The 17,958-nt window shown below is 44.8% G+C and overlaps 1 protein-coding gene across 6 annotated transcripts in view; it reads right to left on the reverse strand.

Moving 5' to 3' along the window:
* The window catches only part of CLASP1 (cytoplasmic linker associated protein 1), a 263,630-nt gene that overhangs the window by 92,293 nt on the left and 153,379 nt on the right, over nt 1–17,958 (reverse strand). For 3 of the 6 annotated variants that reach the window (XM_029934726.1, XM_029934725.1, XM_029934723.1), the window contains exons 15-19: nt 16,552–16,611; nt 9,780–9,857; nt 7,594–7,761; nt 6,967–7,016; nt 6,083–6,253 (exon numbers count right to left, since the gene is read on the reverse strand). In XM_029934726.1, the coding sequence (XP_029790586.1) occupies nt 6,083–6,253; nt 6,967–7,016; nt 7,594–7,761; nt 9,780–9,857; nt 16,552–16,611 (527 nt within the window). Of the gene's footprint in view, nt 1–3,766; nt 3,791–4,267; nt 4,316–6,082; nt 6,254–6,966; nt 7,017–7,593; nt 7,762–9,779; nt 9,858–16,551; nt 16,612–17,958 lie in introns of all 6 variants that reach the window. The other 3 variants (XM_029934724.1, XM_029934721.1, XM_029934722.1) reach the window with 2 other exon arrangements.

The raw sequence follows: 17,958 nt of genomic DNA on the forward strand, positions 1-17,958 counted from the left end.
AATAATAATTTAAAAATAAAATGAAAAAGAACTAAGAGTTATTAGAGACCTGTCCAACAGAAAAAAAAAATTCTGGAGATACACAATAAACAAACTCACCCACCCCAGGAATAGCAGACCCAGAAACAAATGAAGAATTGGAGGAGGGCAGCCTTCAACTTTCATGGGCTACAGACAGAACAGCCATACTGAGTGGCTTTTTAATAAAGCTGCTGCAGAATTGCTTTCCATCATACTCCCCTTCTTCCAGAAGAGCCCTCAAAATGGGAAACAAAACCTGTACACCCAGTTTAACTTGCAGAGCATTGGTTTTCCTACATTCAGACCAAGGCAACTAAAAAATCACTTATCAGGGGCACCTGCATGGCTCAGTTGGTTGGGACTCCTGATTTTGGCTTGAGTCATGATTTCATGGTTTGTGAGGTGGAGCCCCATGTCCATGTGCAATGTGAGTGCAGACCCTGCTTGGGATTCTCTCTCCATCTCTCTCCCTCTGCTTACACGCGTGCAACTTTGCACATGCTCTCCCTCAAAATAAACAGACATTTTTTAAAAAATCACTTATCAGATGGTGTCATGTCACTAGGGTTTCTGTCCCCCTTATGTTGTAAAATTTCAGGCAATCTCAATTTAGAGGTTATCAAGATTAAAAGTCTTCTAGATAAATCTCTATCATCACACAGGGGCATATGTATCCGTTCTACAACTCACGCTTCCAGGCATAATTAAACCAACCTCAACTCATAAGTGGCACTTCTGATAAAAATCAAAATTTGGCAAGTTGACTGCTTCTAAATTCTGTTACCTACCAGTACTTCTCCCAAAGAAATAACCTTTGTGATTTTTTAAAGATAAAACTCAAAGAATCTTAGCACTCTTTTACTCCAATATACAAACATATTTTTTTCACTGTGTAAAAGTCAGAGTTCTTAGATAAATATATAAGTAATGCCAAATGTTTAATTTCTCAATAAAACTGAACTAAAATCTAAATTCCTTTCCCTAAAAAGCAGACAAGGCTACATCATTTTTATTCTGTAATTTTAAAATCACCCATAGTCAAGCATGGCTTTTGACTTAATAACATAGGATCATCTGTTCTCTGAAATGTTCAGTAAGTCGTCAGGTCCCACGGGTCATTCAAGCCCAGTAACTTTTCATTTAAAATTATCTGTTCTGGGAAAATATATGAATAAGGCATTTTCTAAACACAGTAGCTAAAACAAACAAACAAACAAACAGAAGCCCCAAAACCCAAAAACAAGCCATAACAAAAGTGCACTATTAGACGGGAATGTACTCATTTGCCACAGCTGTAGCATCTCCTCAGAGACTTTTCCCACGACCGCCAGAACCAATGGCATGATTGCTTCTCTCTAAAATCCCCCCAAATATTCAAAGGTAACCTGGAGATAAGCTTCTGTCCAAAAGATAAGCTTCTGTTGGTTCTTCACAAAAAAAAAATATCTTCTGACTAGTTATAACGTAAGAAAGGCTACTTCGTGTGTATGATTAAAAACAAAAACCAAAACCCAAGGAAGGTGTGTTTTCCTCCACTCCTCCCCTAACAAAGTTGCCAGAATCCAGATGCCTGAGCTGAATTTAGAGCAAGCAACTACTGATTCCAAGTCACAGTTTTGTCTCCTAATGACGAAAGCACTTGTCTCTTCCTGCTTCGGGAGCTAGACAGGAAAATAATTTCATAGGCTTATTAACAAACTTTAAAAAGACCCATAATGATTCCAAAAATTCAGATAGGAGACTCAGGCCCAGCGAGATGCTGACTGCCGCCTTCCCTGACGCCCCTGCGCACGCCCCCACGAGGCTGCACCGCTCAAGCAGCCGGGGCGGCTGAAGCACACGGGTGTGTGGCCCCCCAGCACTGTGTCCTTTCCGTCTCATGGGCACACAAGGCCCGAGGCGCTGATGTCCGGCTCTCCACAGCCTGCACAGCCCTGGGACCCAGACAAAAAGGCTCCCCGGCTCCCCCACTAAGCATGTCTTCTGTCAGATTCTAAACGCTGTACAACGAAGGGCCCCGAGCTCATTCTCCCACTTCTACTGGAAGGGGAACCGAAAAGACCCCTCGTCCTTGGTCTCCCGCACAGTTGAGAAGGCAATCTTCTGACCTTGCTCTGCACTGGTAAGAAGAAAACTGATGAAAAGAGACAAAAGTGAGAAATTCCTAGTGCTGAGTAGAACAGCTGGCTGGTTTCAAGTCTCGTCACACAGGCATGTAAAATTAGAGCATCTGGAATAAATGCAGTCTCCCTTGGAACATCTTCACTCTCACTTCATCCACATTGTGGAATTCCACCCTCCGCTTCTCTTCCATCTAGGCTGAGGAAATACGTAGGATCATTTCTTTGGGAAGGAGAGATGTAAGATTCTCGTTACCAGCTAAAAAATGCAGAGTCACCGTCAGCCCTCCTGGTCTTCCTCTCTCACAAAGGAGCTCCTCGTTGTGACACAGGCTTCTTGTCTACTTTTTCACTTCCCAGACTTGTCCCACCCAAAGCACCACCAGTGACTGGGGCTTACTGAAAATTCAAGATTCTTTTGCCCCTTCCAAACTTGATCAGAATTTTCAGGGGGAAGGACCCAGAACGCTGTTTCTTTAGTAAGCTGCAGGTAATTTTCATGAGGCAAATTTGAAGAACACGGACCTTGGGACTATGTTCATCTTTAAAAAATTTCCATTCCTAATTCTTCCTTTATAAGTCCCGAAAGAAGTAGTATATGGATTAAAAATACTGTGAACTGCACATAAAAGGATAAAAGCCAGCCTGCTAAATAATGTATGAAAGTAAACTAGCAATTCCCAAGTGTTCAATCTTAGGCTGAGGGTTGGTAGTCTAAGCCACTGTCTTAAGCAGATGAGGTTCCTCTAAATTTCAATTATTTGAGGCATTATCCTGCTCTCTGGGTAGAGACTGTGCAGAGAGATGTCTAGTCTAGCATGTGCTAATCCAAGAGCTATACAGACCTAAATGGTTATGTCTTAAAATCAAGAGACAATGCAAAATCAGGAAAAACTTCTGGAGAATGACATAAAAAGAAACAAAAGGGGATCAGGATGTGTGTGTTTCGTTCACCATGCCAGAGCCTGTGTGGAGCATAGAATACAACACATTTAGTACATGGAAGGCATTTAATACACGGTTGGTGAGGGGAAGACTGAGGGTCAACGAATCAATGGAGTATGTGTCAGTGATACAAATAAAAATGACATCACATGATTCAGTAGCATCTTTAGGGAAGAGAAATGTTTTGTTTTAGAAATTTCTATCAATTACCTGGTAGAAAACCTTTACCGGCCTTTAACCTAAATAAATGACACCAAATTTATTTTCAAAACAGGACAGGCCCACAGAAGCACAAAAGTCAAGAGGAGGAAAGAGAAGGGAAGGGAAGCCCCGAAGGGAGGTGCTTCGGGAGCACTTAGATCTGAGACCAGCACCCACGGGACGGCAGGCAGCACCCAGCATCGGGACAGTGCTCCTCCCCGGGGCGGGCTGGGCGCCAGAAACCATGGACAGCACACGAGTGACAGATTCACCAGAACCACGACAGAGCGAGGAGGGCGAGGAGAACTCAGGTAGGGGGAAGGCAGAGAGGTGGGGGAGACAGAATGAAGAAGAGTGGGGGAGCGTGCAGCGTGTCATGCGGGACCTGGGTGGGGCGAGTGGGCACCAGGCAGCACTCAGTGGGTACAGAGGAGGGGTGAAGGCGAGACACACCTCAGTCACAGAAACAAACCGCTTACCCTCCGCTTTAGTGGAAGTACCGTCTTTAAGCAAATTAAAAAACAAGGGAGGGGATAACAGGGAACAGTTAGTAACATTAAAAAAAAAATTAAAAAGCAGAATGCTATTAGCTACTAAAAAAGCAAAAGTACAATTTAAAATAAAATCAAAAAAGAAACAAGTTCAACAGCAAAGCAGATTCTGAAGCAAGTACGTGTGCCTCGTATTAAAATCAGCTTAGTAGAATGTCGCTTTTGCTTTTGGAAAACAAGCTTAAAAGTGTCAACCCAGGGTAGTGCCTCAGTTGATACACTGTTGGGTTTTGGTTTCAGCCAACCCTCATCCTCTTCAGAGTTTCCTTTTCTTAGGACCAAGTACCAGCAGAATACGAGGGGAAAACCAAAAGCTAAAGTACTGAAGAGTCCCCCAGAGAACAGAGAAGGGAAGCCGAGAGAAGCCGGCGCTAGCAATGGCGCCTACCCAGCTACGCGGGGAGCAGCGGAAGCTGTTCAGCAGGGTACCTGAGTCATGGCCTACGGACTCCATATCTTCCCTCACGTGTCTGGACTCTAGAAGTTCGGAAAAGATCGTCAGCTTTAAAGCCACACTTCTGCACAGACAGATATAATGTGCCGACCTAAGTAGTAACTGTGACAATTTCTCAGTAGGATTATGTTAGACTTCCCTGGTTTGTTGCTGTTTTCTGGTTTTGGACATGAGGCAAGCAGAGGCAGGGCTCTCGGAAATGCTGAGAGAGCGGGGATATTCCGGTCCTGTTATCTGAAGAGCTAATGCTGGGCTGCAAATTTATTGTAGTGCTTGTAACAAGGTCAATGTGTATTATCAGACCCAGGTGCTTTGCCAGCACTGAGGGAGGTCTACCTGGTCCATATTAAAATATCCCAAACGTGCACAGAAAAAAACAAAGACTACAGGCTACACTAAAAGATGGTTTCTACTCAAGTTTTCAAGCAACAAAACAAATACTAATTACAGATACCAAGGTGGATCAAATGCATCAAAACACGGGTACACATTTAAAAACTGGACAGACATGAACACAGCTACTCCACCCTGGGAGAGAGCCGCTCTGACGTCCCCCTTACTCGATGACTGCGTACCAAACTAGTGTCACAAACACTCCAATGTGTACCTGTGTTTGAGGCGTTTGCATGGAGAAAACAAGACGGACTTAACAAACATTCCAGAACACACACCTTTCACGTTCTAATGTGTCTAGCACAACCAGTTTTGTTCACCCCACAGGATAATAGTTTACAAAGGACTTTCATTAACTTATTTAATATATCCCGCTGTGTCTAATGTGTCTGAGCTGGGTGACTGTCACCACAAGTAACTACGTGGACAAACCGGATTCAGAGATTGCGTGGCCCGTTCAAGTCCCCAGGCTAACACACAGTGCCGAGCAACCTTCTCATGGTGCCCTGGCACGGTGCTGCCAGGCTCACAACAGTTTCTGAATGTCAGTTTTGAAAAAGACTTTGAAATTGGCTTGTTAACCACATAAAGTAATTCAGTCTCAATGCTTCATCAAGTTTGAATTGTATGTATTTCATGCTCCATAAAATCCAAACTACAACCAATCCAGCTAAGTCCCCCAGGTTCTGGCCTGAACGACTGCTCTAACAAAAATAAAACAAGATAAACTATTAGCCCTATATATGGGTGTTCTGCTCTCTGTAGAAAAACTGAGAAACTGACCTACTGTTCTGTCCGATATACACTTTTTAAAATAAAGTTCTAAAAAATCCTTTGGTCTATTGTGAAGAGGAAGCACCCTGTCCTCCCAGCACTCTTGTAAGGAGTCGGTTACGCTAGCTCTAAGTCTACCACGTTTCTGTAGAGATGCCCTTGCTGTTGCCCCCCCTGCCCTGATCCTGTACCCCAGCCACTCTGGTCAGACTCCCAAATCGGGAAACACCTAACCACTGTGACTGCCTTTGGCGAATCCCTCGAAAAATCGTTGTGGCCCTGCCCCCACACCCCTCGTGGTGCAATGTGGGCGGTGACAAGGCACTGGTTGGGCTGCCGTGAAGGGGACAGTGGAGCTGAAGGGTATGTAAAGGGGACACACCACGCCAGCACCCAGGAACTTACTCGCCACTAATGGACGATGCTCCAGAAAACCGGAACCCCCGACAAAGGGGGGCTGTGACTAGTAGAAAGTGCACACAGCTATTCATCCTTAAAAATCAGCCCCGCCAACACAGAGAATCCCCTCGATGGTGCTGTGTGATTTGCTACAGAAATTTGAGCAGGGCCAAGCGTCATCTCAAACAGCACAACTGGGGGGAAGGTGGTGGGGGTCTGGTTACCTAAGGATGCATAGGACCCCGGAGGCAAGGCCGCTGCAGAGCTGAAAGGTGTAGCGCCCGAGGCTGACGAGACCTTGGACTTGGCACTGGCTGCGGCGTTCACGTCAATATCGCTTCGAGACCGCTGGAGGGAGCCAGTCGTGGATACGGACTTGGTGCTGACAGTGGAACCTTGCGTGGTAAAGGAGAAAGCATCAGTAAGGACTACACTAGAACTGTAAGTACACTGTGTTACAACTCGTTTGGCTTTTCCTACCAGTTGTTAACAAAGGCTGGAGTGCACGTGCACCGACAGTGTCACCGGGTCACCAGAGTTCAGCCACCGCTGAAGAACCACAACCCCACACCCAATACGTTTGTTTCCTTGTGACTACGAACCCCAGAGAAACGGACGCTGTTTCTGGGTCCTGTGAGAAGTGAAATGAGGAAGGCACACCCAGCGTGGATGGTCCCTGCAGGCTGGGGCCTCCGTGTGCACAGACTCACACGCACCCTCGCTCCCGGGCACAGCCCACTCTCCTGCCTCTAACAGCCGCTGGATCCTGCTGCCACACCGTCCACACTCTCCTGTCAAGTGACCAGAGCAAAGCAGCAGCACTAATTGGGGAGAGATCCACATGCTGGAGGGAGGTGGGTGAGCCAAGGTCACGGGGCTCCTCTTCTGCCTGCCTAAGGCTGCCTGAACGTGGTTTCCTCAGAGCCATCACCCCCCAGGACAGTTGGGCTCTGCCAACCCCAGCTGGAGCACCAAGGGCGGCATACTCTGCACACCTGAGGGGGACCTCAGGCAGGACACTGGCCGCCAGCAAGCAAACAGCCTCTGGGAGCGGCACCAAGACGGGCCCCCTCCCCCCCACCACCTCCTCCACAGCTGCCAGTCTTACCTCTAGAGGTGGTGCTCCCAGTAGGACTTCTTTTGGCAGAGAGCGGCCGACTGAAAAGTATACACATTTATTATCCAAGGAGCGCCTCATCTGTGTCCATGTAAGTACAGTGTACAGTAGGAAACTGGGAAGCTGAAGGAACTATTACAGAGTTTTTGGAATTTCTCAGGTAGCTGGGACCACAATCTTATCAATCCCCAACTCTGGACAAAGCTTTAGCATTAGATTCTGGACTACCTTCCAGACATACAGAGCAAAGTCGTAACTGAGACAGAAGTTAGAAACACAGCCCGAGGATGATGATACGTTTACCCCCAGGTGCCAAATGCTCTCCCTTTCCAGACTTGCCTCCAAGTGAACACTCATTCTCTCAGAAGACCCTTTCAAGAACTCACTTATTGGACTCGAACCCATATTCTGGGATGGCCATGTAAGTTTCAGCAAACACTGCTCATGGCAGAGGCCGAGGCCCCACTCTGTACCTCACATAGCAGAGCCCGTCTGACGTGAGGGGAGATTAACCCAGGCACGTGTACGCAAAAAGCACGGCTGGAATCTGTGTTCTCATGTAGCAAATCTCTAAAGAGAAGAGCCCCCACCGACGAAGAGCACGGCTGGAGGGCTTACTTCAGACTCTCCTGGGAGCTGGAGGAGGAGCGGTCGGACTGCGGCAGAGACACGATGCTGTCCGAGTTCTTCAGGTGGGACTGGAGGGCTTTCTGGTAGGAGGACTCCAGGCTGTGGTACAAGTGCTCCGCTTCTCTGCTGAAGTGACTGTGGAAGCCCCAGTAGCACCTGGGGAGACACGGCGGGACGCGGTGAGGACCACGAGGGGCCTGCGGCCAGCACCACAGCCCGTCGTGGGACACGGTCAAGGACCAGAATCCTCGGTTTACTGCTGCCAGGAGCGGCGCGGGATAGGGAAGGGAGAGCGAACAAAGGCGGCCTGGGATGGATCCTGCCCCACAACTTAGTGGCTCTTCTGACACTGGACTCGTTACCTGACTTCTCTGAATCTCAGTCCCATTTATAAAATGAAAACTAAAGGGCTAACATTAGGGGAGGTGGAGCTGAGACGTCTAGCACTGGACCCAGAACATGGAGGGGACTCGGCGGCAGCAGCTCTTCCACCCGTGGGTGTGAAGTATTCACAGCTGCCATGCAGGATGTATGGCGGAGCAGCGCGGAGATGTCCCCAGCTACCTGAAGTCTGTATTGCAGAGTGACAGAAGAAGCAGAGGAACACCGGAGGAGGGTGTACACGCCAGGATAAAAGCTGCTTACGTGGGCGACTAACGAGTCCACTCCTAACCGCTGTTCATGACTACCAATGAGGTCCCTTAGTTTGGCAAGAGCTGCTCATGCTGGGAGAATGACAAGCGCGTCAGCGTTCTGAGGTCCTCCGGAGACCTCAGACACCAGGGGAGCAAGATTTAACTGAGAGAGCAGCCACGGAGCAACACAGACGTGGTCAGGACGTGCGAGTGCAGCTAGGTCAAACAGGAATGTTCCAGGTGAAGAGAACACACTCCCTGTGTCAGGCAGAAGAGCCGGGTGCTGTGAACGCACAGAAAAACTCCCCGGGGGGAAAACTCACAGCATCATCTACACACTGCCCGAGACAGAGTGAGTGTCAGCATCCAATTCCTGGGTCATAAGGACACAATTATTCCCGGGGATGGGGGCGGGGAGCATGGAATGCATGGCAACAGCCATAGGACGGGAGCCTGACCAGAGCTAATACCGTAAAACTGCCTCAAATGTGGGATGGCAAGCATACGTCACTGCTGCGGCACGCCCAGTGTCCCGTCGCCTGCTGGCCCGCACCACATCCCCACCGCGGAACCCCCAGCGTCCCGTGGCCCGCTGGCCCTGCATTAGAGTCCCCACCACGGAACCCCCAGCGACCCGTGGCCTGCCAGCCCGCACCATGTCCCCACCGTGGAACCCCTGGCGACCCGTGGCCCGCCGGCCCGCCACTGCGCTCACACTTCCAGGCAGCCACCTGATGCCTGTAAAGCTGTCCTCTAAGCGGAAGGAGCCCAAGGGCCATAATTTTTCATGGGAAATCAAAAAGTCCCTTAGGATTATGACCTGGCTTTTAACAGAGCCTAATGAGTAAGTCTGAGCATGCACCCAAGTACTTTTTGGATTCATGTAATAATTTCCCATACATTTAACAATAAGCATATTTTATTGTGTGCCTCAGTCCTGTTTATCTTCCAATAACATCAGTCAGTCTTTTAGGGCTGGGCACTGAACAGCCTTCTAGAGGAATACTGTGAGAAGGCTTTTGGGCCAAAGCAGTGTTCATGTAACTGAACAAAATGTTTTTTCAGTTTGTGTTTGTTTATTGTGAGAGAGAAAGAGTGCTAGCAAGGGAGGGGCAGAGGGAGAGCAAGGGAAAGGCTCCTAAGCAGGCTCCGTACTGTCAGTACAGAGTCCGATGTGGGGCTTGATCTCACAAACTGTGACCATAACCTAAGCCAAAATCAGCATAACCAACTGAGCCACCCAGGCGCCCCATTTAATGAATTTTCAATAAGCCAACCTAGGAGCTCAATCAGTTAAGCATCCAACTTTGGCTCAGGTCATGATCTCATGGTTCAAGCCCCCACATCAGGTTCGGTGCTGACATCTGGGAGCCTAGAGCCTGCTTCCGATTCTGTGTCTCCCTCTCTCTCTGCACTGCACCACCCCCAGGCTTGTTCTCTCTCAAAAATAAACATTAAAAAAAAAATAAGGCAATCTAAACAACACATGTGAAACATAAAAACTGGATTAAAAATGAGTGGTGTACAATAAACACTTACTTTCTGGCTTCTATCCTTGCTTCAGAATCGGCATCGTGTATTCCCTTCTTTATTGTTTCGGCTAATACTGATATGTGTCTAGAAATTTAGGAGAGAAAGCGGTAATCATCATTAATGTGTGGTTTTATGCAGATGAAATCAGGTGTGAAAATTACAAACTGGCATCACGGAACACATGGGCTCTGTGCACAGTTAATCAACTACCACGCAGCTGAGGAAACGCAAGCACTCTCTTGCCTGCAGCTCTCCTGACCTCTACCTCTGTCCGGGTGCCCCCACCTCCGCCCGGCCCTGGCCGTCCCCATCTACATACCCTGCCTGCGAGTCTGTCAAACATGGGGTGATTTTTTTCCCCACCATACTTATGGAGCTCCAGCTTTTATGGACCGAGCCAGGAAGACTCCACTTTCCCTGGCCAGAACTCGTTTCCATGGCAATTATGAGGTAATAATAACCTTGACACTGAAGAGGCTACCTGCATCACATTTCTATAATTAAACACAGCAGTTTCTCAAGTTCCACTGTGTAACATGAATAATTGTATAAAATCCTGTAACAGTGTTATACGTAGGTATTTTCTTTAGATACGTTCTGCCCTCGCAGAGAGGAAGTTATTAAAGTGTCTCTTTGAATATCTAAGAGCGTTTTAAGAAAAGAAAAAAAGGCTGGGATGAAGGAGTCTGACAGAACGCAGAGTAGTTACCAGTCTGACAGCCCCTTCAGAGTCTTTGCCTCATTCCTTCCTTCATCCTGGAGCTAGTTAGCGAGCGCCTGCCAAGTGGCGGGCACTAAGGAAGGAGACGCAGAAATGCACAGGGCGAGGTCTGAGTTCTTCACATGTGACTGTTCTACTCGCATGTCCTCACAGCAAATCCCTCGTTCCATTCTCCACCTCTAGATTCTAAAACCACCGCTGCCTATCAGGAGACTAGAGAGTAAGAAAGTACTGAAAAATGTGTGACTATCCTCTAGATTCAAGATCTCTGTGGATGAAATTTTACCTCTGGCAGGCATGGCTTTGTTTCCTCTCTGATCCCAGGGGTGACCCCTGACACCCCTGTAGTGTGGATGGGACTCCCATAAGTACTCACTTCATTAAAACTCCACTAGAAAAATGATTAGTATGCTGTAAACTTCGCAGACTAAGTAACAGGAAAAAAATGGGTGGCAAAACATCATCTATTCTCTCCAAATTTAATGCAGAAAGAATAACAGGCACCTGAAATTCATAGGAACTAAAAATGGCAAAGAATGAATCTTAAAATTAAGAGAGCTGCTCAAGAATTCTGCCATACCCCTACCTTTGATCTTGATGATGTGAAATTAACCACACACACCGGATACGGAGAAAACTGCTGAGTGTCTGATACAGGAAGATCTAATGGAAACCTTCAGGTGAGTGAAATGCCTTTATGGACCTAAGAATCACACCAGGCCTACAAAGAGCAGCTCAAACCACTTACTTGGCTGGAAGTGACATGAATGTCAGGCAGCCTGCTGAGTCAATGAGGGGTTGACTGTGGCTGACTTCTGGGGAACATGGCGGTGTATGAGGACCCTGAGATCCCATCCTCCCACACCCACATCAGTGGAACTAATCCAGAAAACCACCTGAAGATTCGCAGGCAGACTCTCCACAGCTACGTGTAAGAGTGGAGGTCACCGTGAGAGGGCAGGAAGGGCCCAGATGCGGTCAGGACCTATCCAAGCCCACTGGCTTCCTACAAGAGGGAGAGACACTGGGGACACGTGCAGGGGAGAGGACCAAACCTTGACACCAAGCACCCCAGCCGCGAAAACCCATGTGAAAACCAGAGCATAATTTCTTGAGTTCTTACAATCAAGGGGGCTTAACACCCAAAAGTTAAAAATCAGCAGGAGGGAAACAGGAAACTGAGGCTCGACCCTTAAAGAGTTCAGCAGCCCCTCAGAGATACAGCTTAGAAGTCACACTTGGAAAAATGCCTAGGGTATACAAGAGGGAGATTTCTTTACTAATCTCTAAGCATGTAGGGGCGACGCTGGATCCTTGGAGACTTCTCCAGGGAGAAAGGAGCTAGCGGGTTCCCTGCCTAGGCGCACCAGCACTTGCAGGACCCAGCTCAGTGCCAACATGCTCCACCCAGCTTGCCAGCAGTGTACCTGCCTTCTCCTGGGGACACACCCCACCAGCCAAGCCTGTAACTCCAGGTCTTTCCCCACAGCAAACCTATGCAAAACTTGCTAACACTGCCTGCCCTGACACCGTACTCTCTTGGGACCCTGCCTCCTCCAGGATACCCTTGGCCGCCCAAACCAGTACCGTAAGCCTGGCAGGGGGCAGCAGCCCCGACAGCGAATAGCCCCTCTGCAACATGACTCCTGCCTTCACAAAGGAGAGGAAGAAGGAAGATAAGCACATACACAGTCAGACTGCAGCCCCAGCGGTGGGCTGCAGACACCTAGTCTACGGCACCCATTAATGAAAGCTTCCCATGGGACAACACAAGGAAAGTGCCTAGCAGTTCAGTACACCACCTCTCTGGCAAATGCCGAGTCAGACGCGACTCAAGCCCAAGTGGCCCTACACTGGCCCATTAACAACACAACAATCAAATGCTGTCCACCGCAGGCAGAGAGCCAATGCAGACGACTGGACTGAAAGAAAAAAAATGGCTCTGCCTCAACAGCAGGGAACACACGCCACACACAGAGACACCCTTGAGGTGCCAGGTTCTGGTGAACAGGGGACACCGCACTGCAGGGCACTGCACGACCTCTTCCTCATAAGGCCAGTACCTTCAAAAGCAGAAGACACAGCTGACTTCCATAACACAAAGAAACAGACACAGAGTTAGACAAAATGAGGAGAAAGAGGAATATGTACCCAGTGTAAGAACAAGACAAAATCATCGCAAGAGACCTAAGTGAAATGGAGGTTAAGTAATATGCCTGATAGAGAATTTAAAGTAATGGTCATAAAGATACCTACTGGACTTGAGAAAAGAGTGGAGGACCTCAGTGAGACCATTAACAAAGAGGCAGAAAACATTAAAAGGAACCAATCAGAGATGAAGAACTCAATAACAAATTAGAAATACACTACAGGGAATAAAAAGTAAAACAGATGGAGCAGAAGAAGGAATCAGCAAGTGAGGACAGAATAATGGGACGCAATCAAGCTGAAAAGGAGAGGGAAAAAAATGAGAAGACTTAGGGCACCATCAAGCATAGTAACATTTGCAATATAGGGAATCCCAGAGAAGAGAGAGAAAAGGGGGCAGAAAATTTATTTGAAGAAATAATAGCTGAGAACTTCCCAAATCTGGAGAAGAAAACAGAAATCTATAGGAGGCATTGAGAGCCCCCAATAAAAACAATATAAGGAGACTTATACCAAGACACAGTAATTAAAAAGTTAAAAGGTAGTGATAAAGAGTGATTTTAGAAGTAGCAAGATGAAAGAAAACAGTTACATACAAGGGAAACTCCTTAGGCTATCTGTTGATTTTTAAGCAGAAACTTGGCAAGCCAAAAAGGAGTGGCATGATATATTCAAAGCCCTGAAAGAAAAAATTCTTCAGCCAAGAATACTTTCTCCTTCTCTTCTGAATGACAGCCTTGCTGCATAAAGAATTTTCCAGACAAATAAAAGTTAAATAAATTCATAACCCCTAAACCAGGCCCATACGAAATGTTAAAGTGAACTCTTTGAGCGGAAAGCAAAGACCATAAGCAGGAATAAGAAAAGTAGGAAGCACAAAAGCAGTAAAATTAATTGTACCTATAAAAATCCATCAAGGGATTCATAAAATTAAAGAATATAAAGTATAATACCACGTACCTAAAACATGGAAAGAGAGGAGTTAAGAATGGGTTCAAACTTAAGCAACTGTCAACTCTAGACTGCTATATGCATACAGTTTTATAGAAAGCTAATGGTAACCACAAATCAAAAACCAGTAATACACACACAAACAATAAAGAGGAAGGAAGCGAAGCATATCACTCAAGAAAATCAGCAAACCATGAGAAGAGAGCAACAACAGAAAGGAACAGAGAATAAGTACATAAACAATGCTAAAAATAAGTAACAAAATGGCAATAAAAGTACATACCTATCAATAATTACTTTGAATGCAAATGGACTAACCGATCCAATCAAAAGACACAGGGTGACAGAACAGATAAAAAAGTAAGACCCATCTATATGCTGCCTACAAGAGACTCATTTCTGATGTAGACACATACGTACAGAAAAGTGAAGGGATGGAAAAGGATCTATCATGCAAATGGAAGGGAAAAGAAAGCTGAAATAGCAATATTTATAATGGGCAAACCAAACTTTTAAACAGCATATATCATAAAGGCATCAATCCAACAGGAGGACAGAACAGTTACAAATATTTATGCACCAAACATGGGTATCAACAAAATTCTCAATACATAAAGCAGCAAATAAGAAACATAAGGGAAGTAATCAATAGTAATACAATTACAAAGGATTTTAATGACCCATTTGTATCAATGGATAGATCATCCAAATAGAAGATCAACAAGGAAACTGTGAGTTTAAATGGCACACTGGATCAGATGGATCTAACAGATGTATTCACACCATTCCATCCCCAAACAGTAGAATACACATTCTCTTTAAGAGCACACAGAACATTCACCAGATCACACATTAGGCCACAAAACAAGTCTCGACAAACTGTAAAAGATCAAAGTCGTATAATGCATCTTTTCCAACCACAACACTATGAAACCAGAAATCAACCACAAGAAGACCCTGGAAAGAGCACAAATACATGGAAGTTAAAGAACATGCTCTTAAATAATGAATGGGTCAGCCATAAAGTCAACCATCAATCGTGAAATCAAAGAGGATATCAAAATTACATGGAGACAAATTAAAATGAAAACACCACAGTTCAAAATCTTTAGGATGCAGTTAAAGCTATCCTAAGAGGGAAGTTTATAGCATTGCAGGTCTACCTCAAGAAGCAAGAAAAATCTAAAATAATCAACATAATCTTACAGCTAAAGGAGATAGAATAAGAAAAGCAAACAAAATCCAAAACTAGTTGGATAGAAATAATAAAGGTCAGAGCAGAAACAAACAAAATAAAAACTGAAAAAAACAATAGAACAGATCACTGAAACCAGGAGCTAGTTCTTTGAAAGATCAACAAAACAGATCAACCTTTAGCTTGACTCATCAAAAGAAAAAGACCCAAATAAACAAAATCAGAAACAAAAGAAGAAAAATAATAACCACCACCACAGAAATACAAAAGATTATGAGAATATTATGAAAACTTATATGCCAACAAATTGGGACAACCTAGAAAAAATGGATAAATTCCCAGAAATATGTAACTTCCTAAAACTAAAGCAGGAAGAAATAGAAAATCTGAACACTGATTACCAGCAATGAAATTGAATCAGTAAACCAAAAACTCCCAAAAAACCAAGTCCAGAACCAGAGAGCTTCAGAGATGGGTTCTACCAAATATATAAAGACGAGTTAATACCTATTCTTCTCAAACTATTCCAGACAACAGAAGAGGAAGGAAAGCTTCCAAACCCACTGTAGGAAGCCAGCATTATCCTGATATCAAAACCAGATCAAGACTACAGAAAAAGAGAACTACAGACCAATACTCTGATGAACACAGATGCAAAAATCCTCAACAAAATATTAGCAAACTTAATTCAATGATATATTAAAAATATCATTTGCCACCAGCAAGCAGGATTCCTAGGATGCGCCATGGTTCAATATTCACAAATCAATAAATGCGATAAGAAAAATCAATAAGAAAAAGGATTAAAAAAAGTATAATCTTTTCAATGGATGCAGAAAAAACATTTGACAAAGTACAACATCCAGTCATGATAAAAAATATACAATGGAATTATTACTCAGCCATAAAGAATGAGATTTTGTTATTTGTGACAACGTGGACAGATCTAGATCTAGACATCTAGAGAGTATAATGCTAAGTGAAATAAGTCGGTCAGAGAAAGACATAAACCATGATTTCACTCATGTGAAAGTTAAGACACAAAGAAAAAAAAGAGACAAACTAAAAAACAGACTCTCTTAAAATTTTTTTTAAGTTTATTATTTTTGAGAGAGACAGATACAGCACGAGTGGGGGAAGGGCAGGGAGTCAGAGAGAGGGAGACAGAACCCCAAGCAGGCTGTGTGCTGCCAGCTGGATGTGGGGCCTGAACTCACGAAACCATGAGATCATGACCTGAGCTGAAACCAAGAGTCAGATGCTTAAGCCACTGAGTCACTCAGGCGCCCCTAAAAAAGAGACTCTTTAACTAGAGAGAACAAACTGACGGTTGTCAGAGGGGAGGCATATGGGGGATGGGGGAACTAGATGAAGGGGATTAGGAGGACACTTATCATGAGGAGCGCTGAACAATGCGCAGAATTACTGAATTACTACGCTGTATGCCTGAAACTAGTAATAACTGTATGTTACCTATACAGGAATTAAAAAATAATTTTTTAAAAAGTTAACTATGGCTTCGTAGTTGGTATGGTGCACAATGGTTCACATTTCCAGGTACACAACACTGTCATTGATGAAATTCTATAAAAGCTTCTGCCAATATTAAGTGCCTCAGATCAGTAGAAATAACAGACGTAGTCATGCAAAGAAACGCTTAGATTCCTTTGATTGCTACAAAAAAGCAGGTTGGACCACCTGTTGAGACATTAAATCTCAAGGTTCAATTCAGAGGGGAAAAAAACAGTCAATGAAATGCTTACCGTTCCAGTGAATGTGTCTGCCATTCTTGTAAAAGTAAATCTAAAAATTCAAAGCAGCGCCTAAAGTTTGTGAAGAAAAAAAATGTCATTTAGTCATTTTTATGTTAGTGAAAATAAAAGCTTTTTTTCTTCCCACACTACTTTGTGGAACTGGTAAATTCCTTCTAATTACTAGGCTTCAAAAAATCAAACGTAGAATTAGAATCCAGTGACTGAAAACCTAAGCAAGTAGAAGTCATCAAGCATGTAATGTGATCAGAAAGTAAAAACACACACATAGAAGAGACAGGATACAAAAGTCCCCTCAAATCAGAAACCACAGCCACGTGGCAACATTACTGAATGGGCCTATCACTGCCATATGTTTTTTTTAATACCACCTCAATAACATGCTAAATACAAGGTGCACAAGTTCCAAAAAGAACAGCGTACATTATTATAGAAAAAGGGAATCACTCCTTGCAGTCATTTTACAGAATGCCTTGTACACAAAAAAAAGTAAAAAATACCCTGAAAAACTAAGTGCTTTCCAAATTTTCCTGGGTAGTGCTTCAAATGGAGTTTTCTCTGATTACTCATCTATTTTCCTCTCTCTAATCTTTCAACATCCCTTCTCATCAAGCCTTTTCATCATTGGAATCTTCTGTGCATGAAAACAACTCTGCTCTCACCTCCTTTGGATTACATCACTGCTTTGGGTCCTACCTACTTCGTTAAACTTTTCAGAGTCCAGGGTCTTTCTCTTTGTGGGGGTAAATCCTAGTAGTCTTAGGAACTCATTCAAGGAAACAAGTAAGGGGGTAATTTTTCTCTAATGACCAGACTTTCATTCCCATGATCCTCTCAATTCATAACCTCATAATCCATATAATGAATTACTCAATAAATCTTTAATAAATTTACCTAGATGTTAGAGAGAACAATGGTAACCAAGACATAAGCCAGCAAACCGGACAGACAAGAACAGTTCCCATGTGCCAGGAGCACAAGGGGGCCCTTCTCAGAAGCACACAGAGCTATTCAGCCCAGTCCTGGGGCTGGCGACAGTGTGCGTGCGTGCGTGCGTGCATGCTGGTTGTGAAGCAAACTTTCTCCAAGGAAGCACACTGACCCACACCCACACCCTCTCTTCTCTGTCACTCTCCCCACCCTGGCCCCAATCTAGGCCATCTTTATTCTCTCTCTCCCCGGTTCCTCACGCCATTTCCTGGTCTGACTTTTCTTCTCTCTCTTTTTTCCTTAACATGTGTGCATATGTTTGTATTTATCTATCTCTTAGTACAGCCATCTTTGGTGTCAGTTCTGGTCTTAAATGTGTGTGAGAACAATCTATTTAATCAAAAATGTGACCTTTAAGTTAGGTTTTATTTTCCACTTTTCAGACTAACATGCAAAGAAGTATTATCA

This window comes from Suricata suricatta, chromosome 3 (genome assembly GCF_006229205.1).
Source record: "Suricata suricatta isolate VVHF042 chromosome 3, meerkat_22Aug2017_6uvM2_HiC, whole genome shotgun sequence".
Taxonomy (NCBI): Eukaryota; Metazoa; Chordata; class Mammalia; order Carnivora; family Herpestidae; genus Suricata; species Suricata suricatta.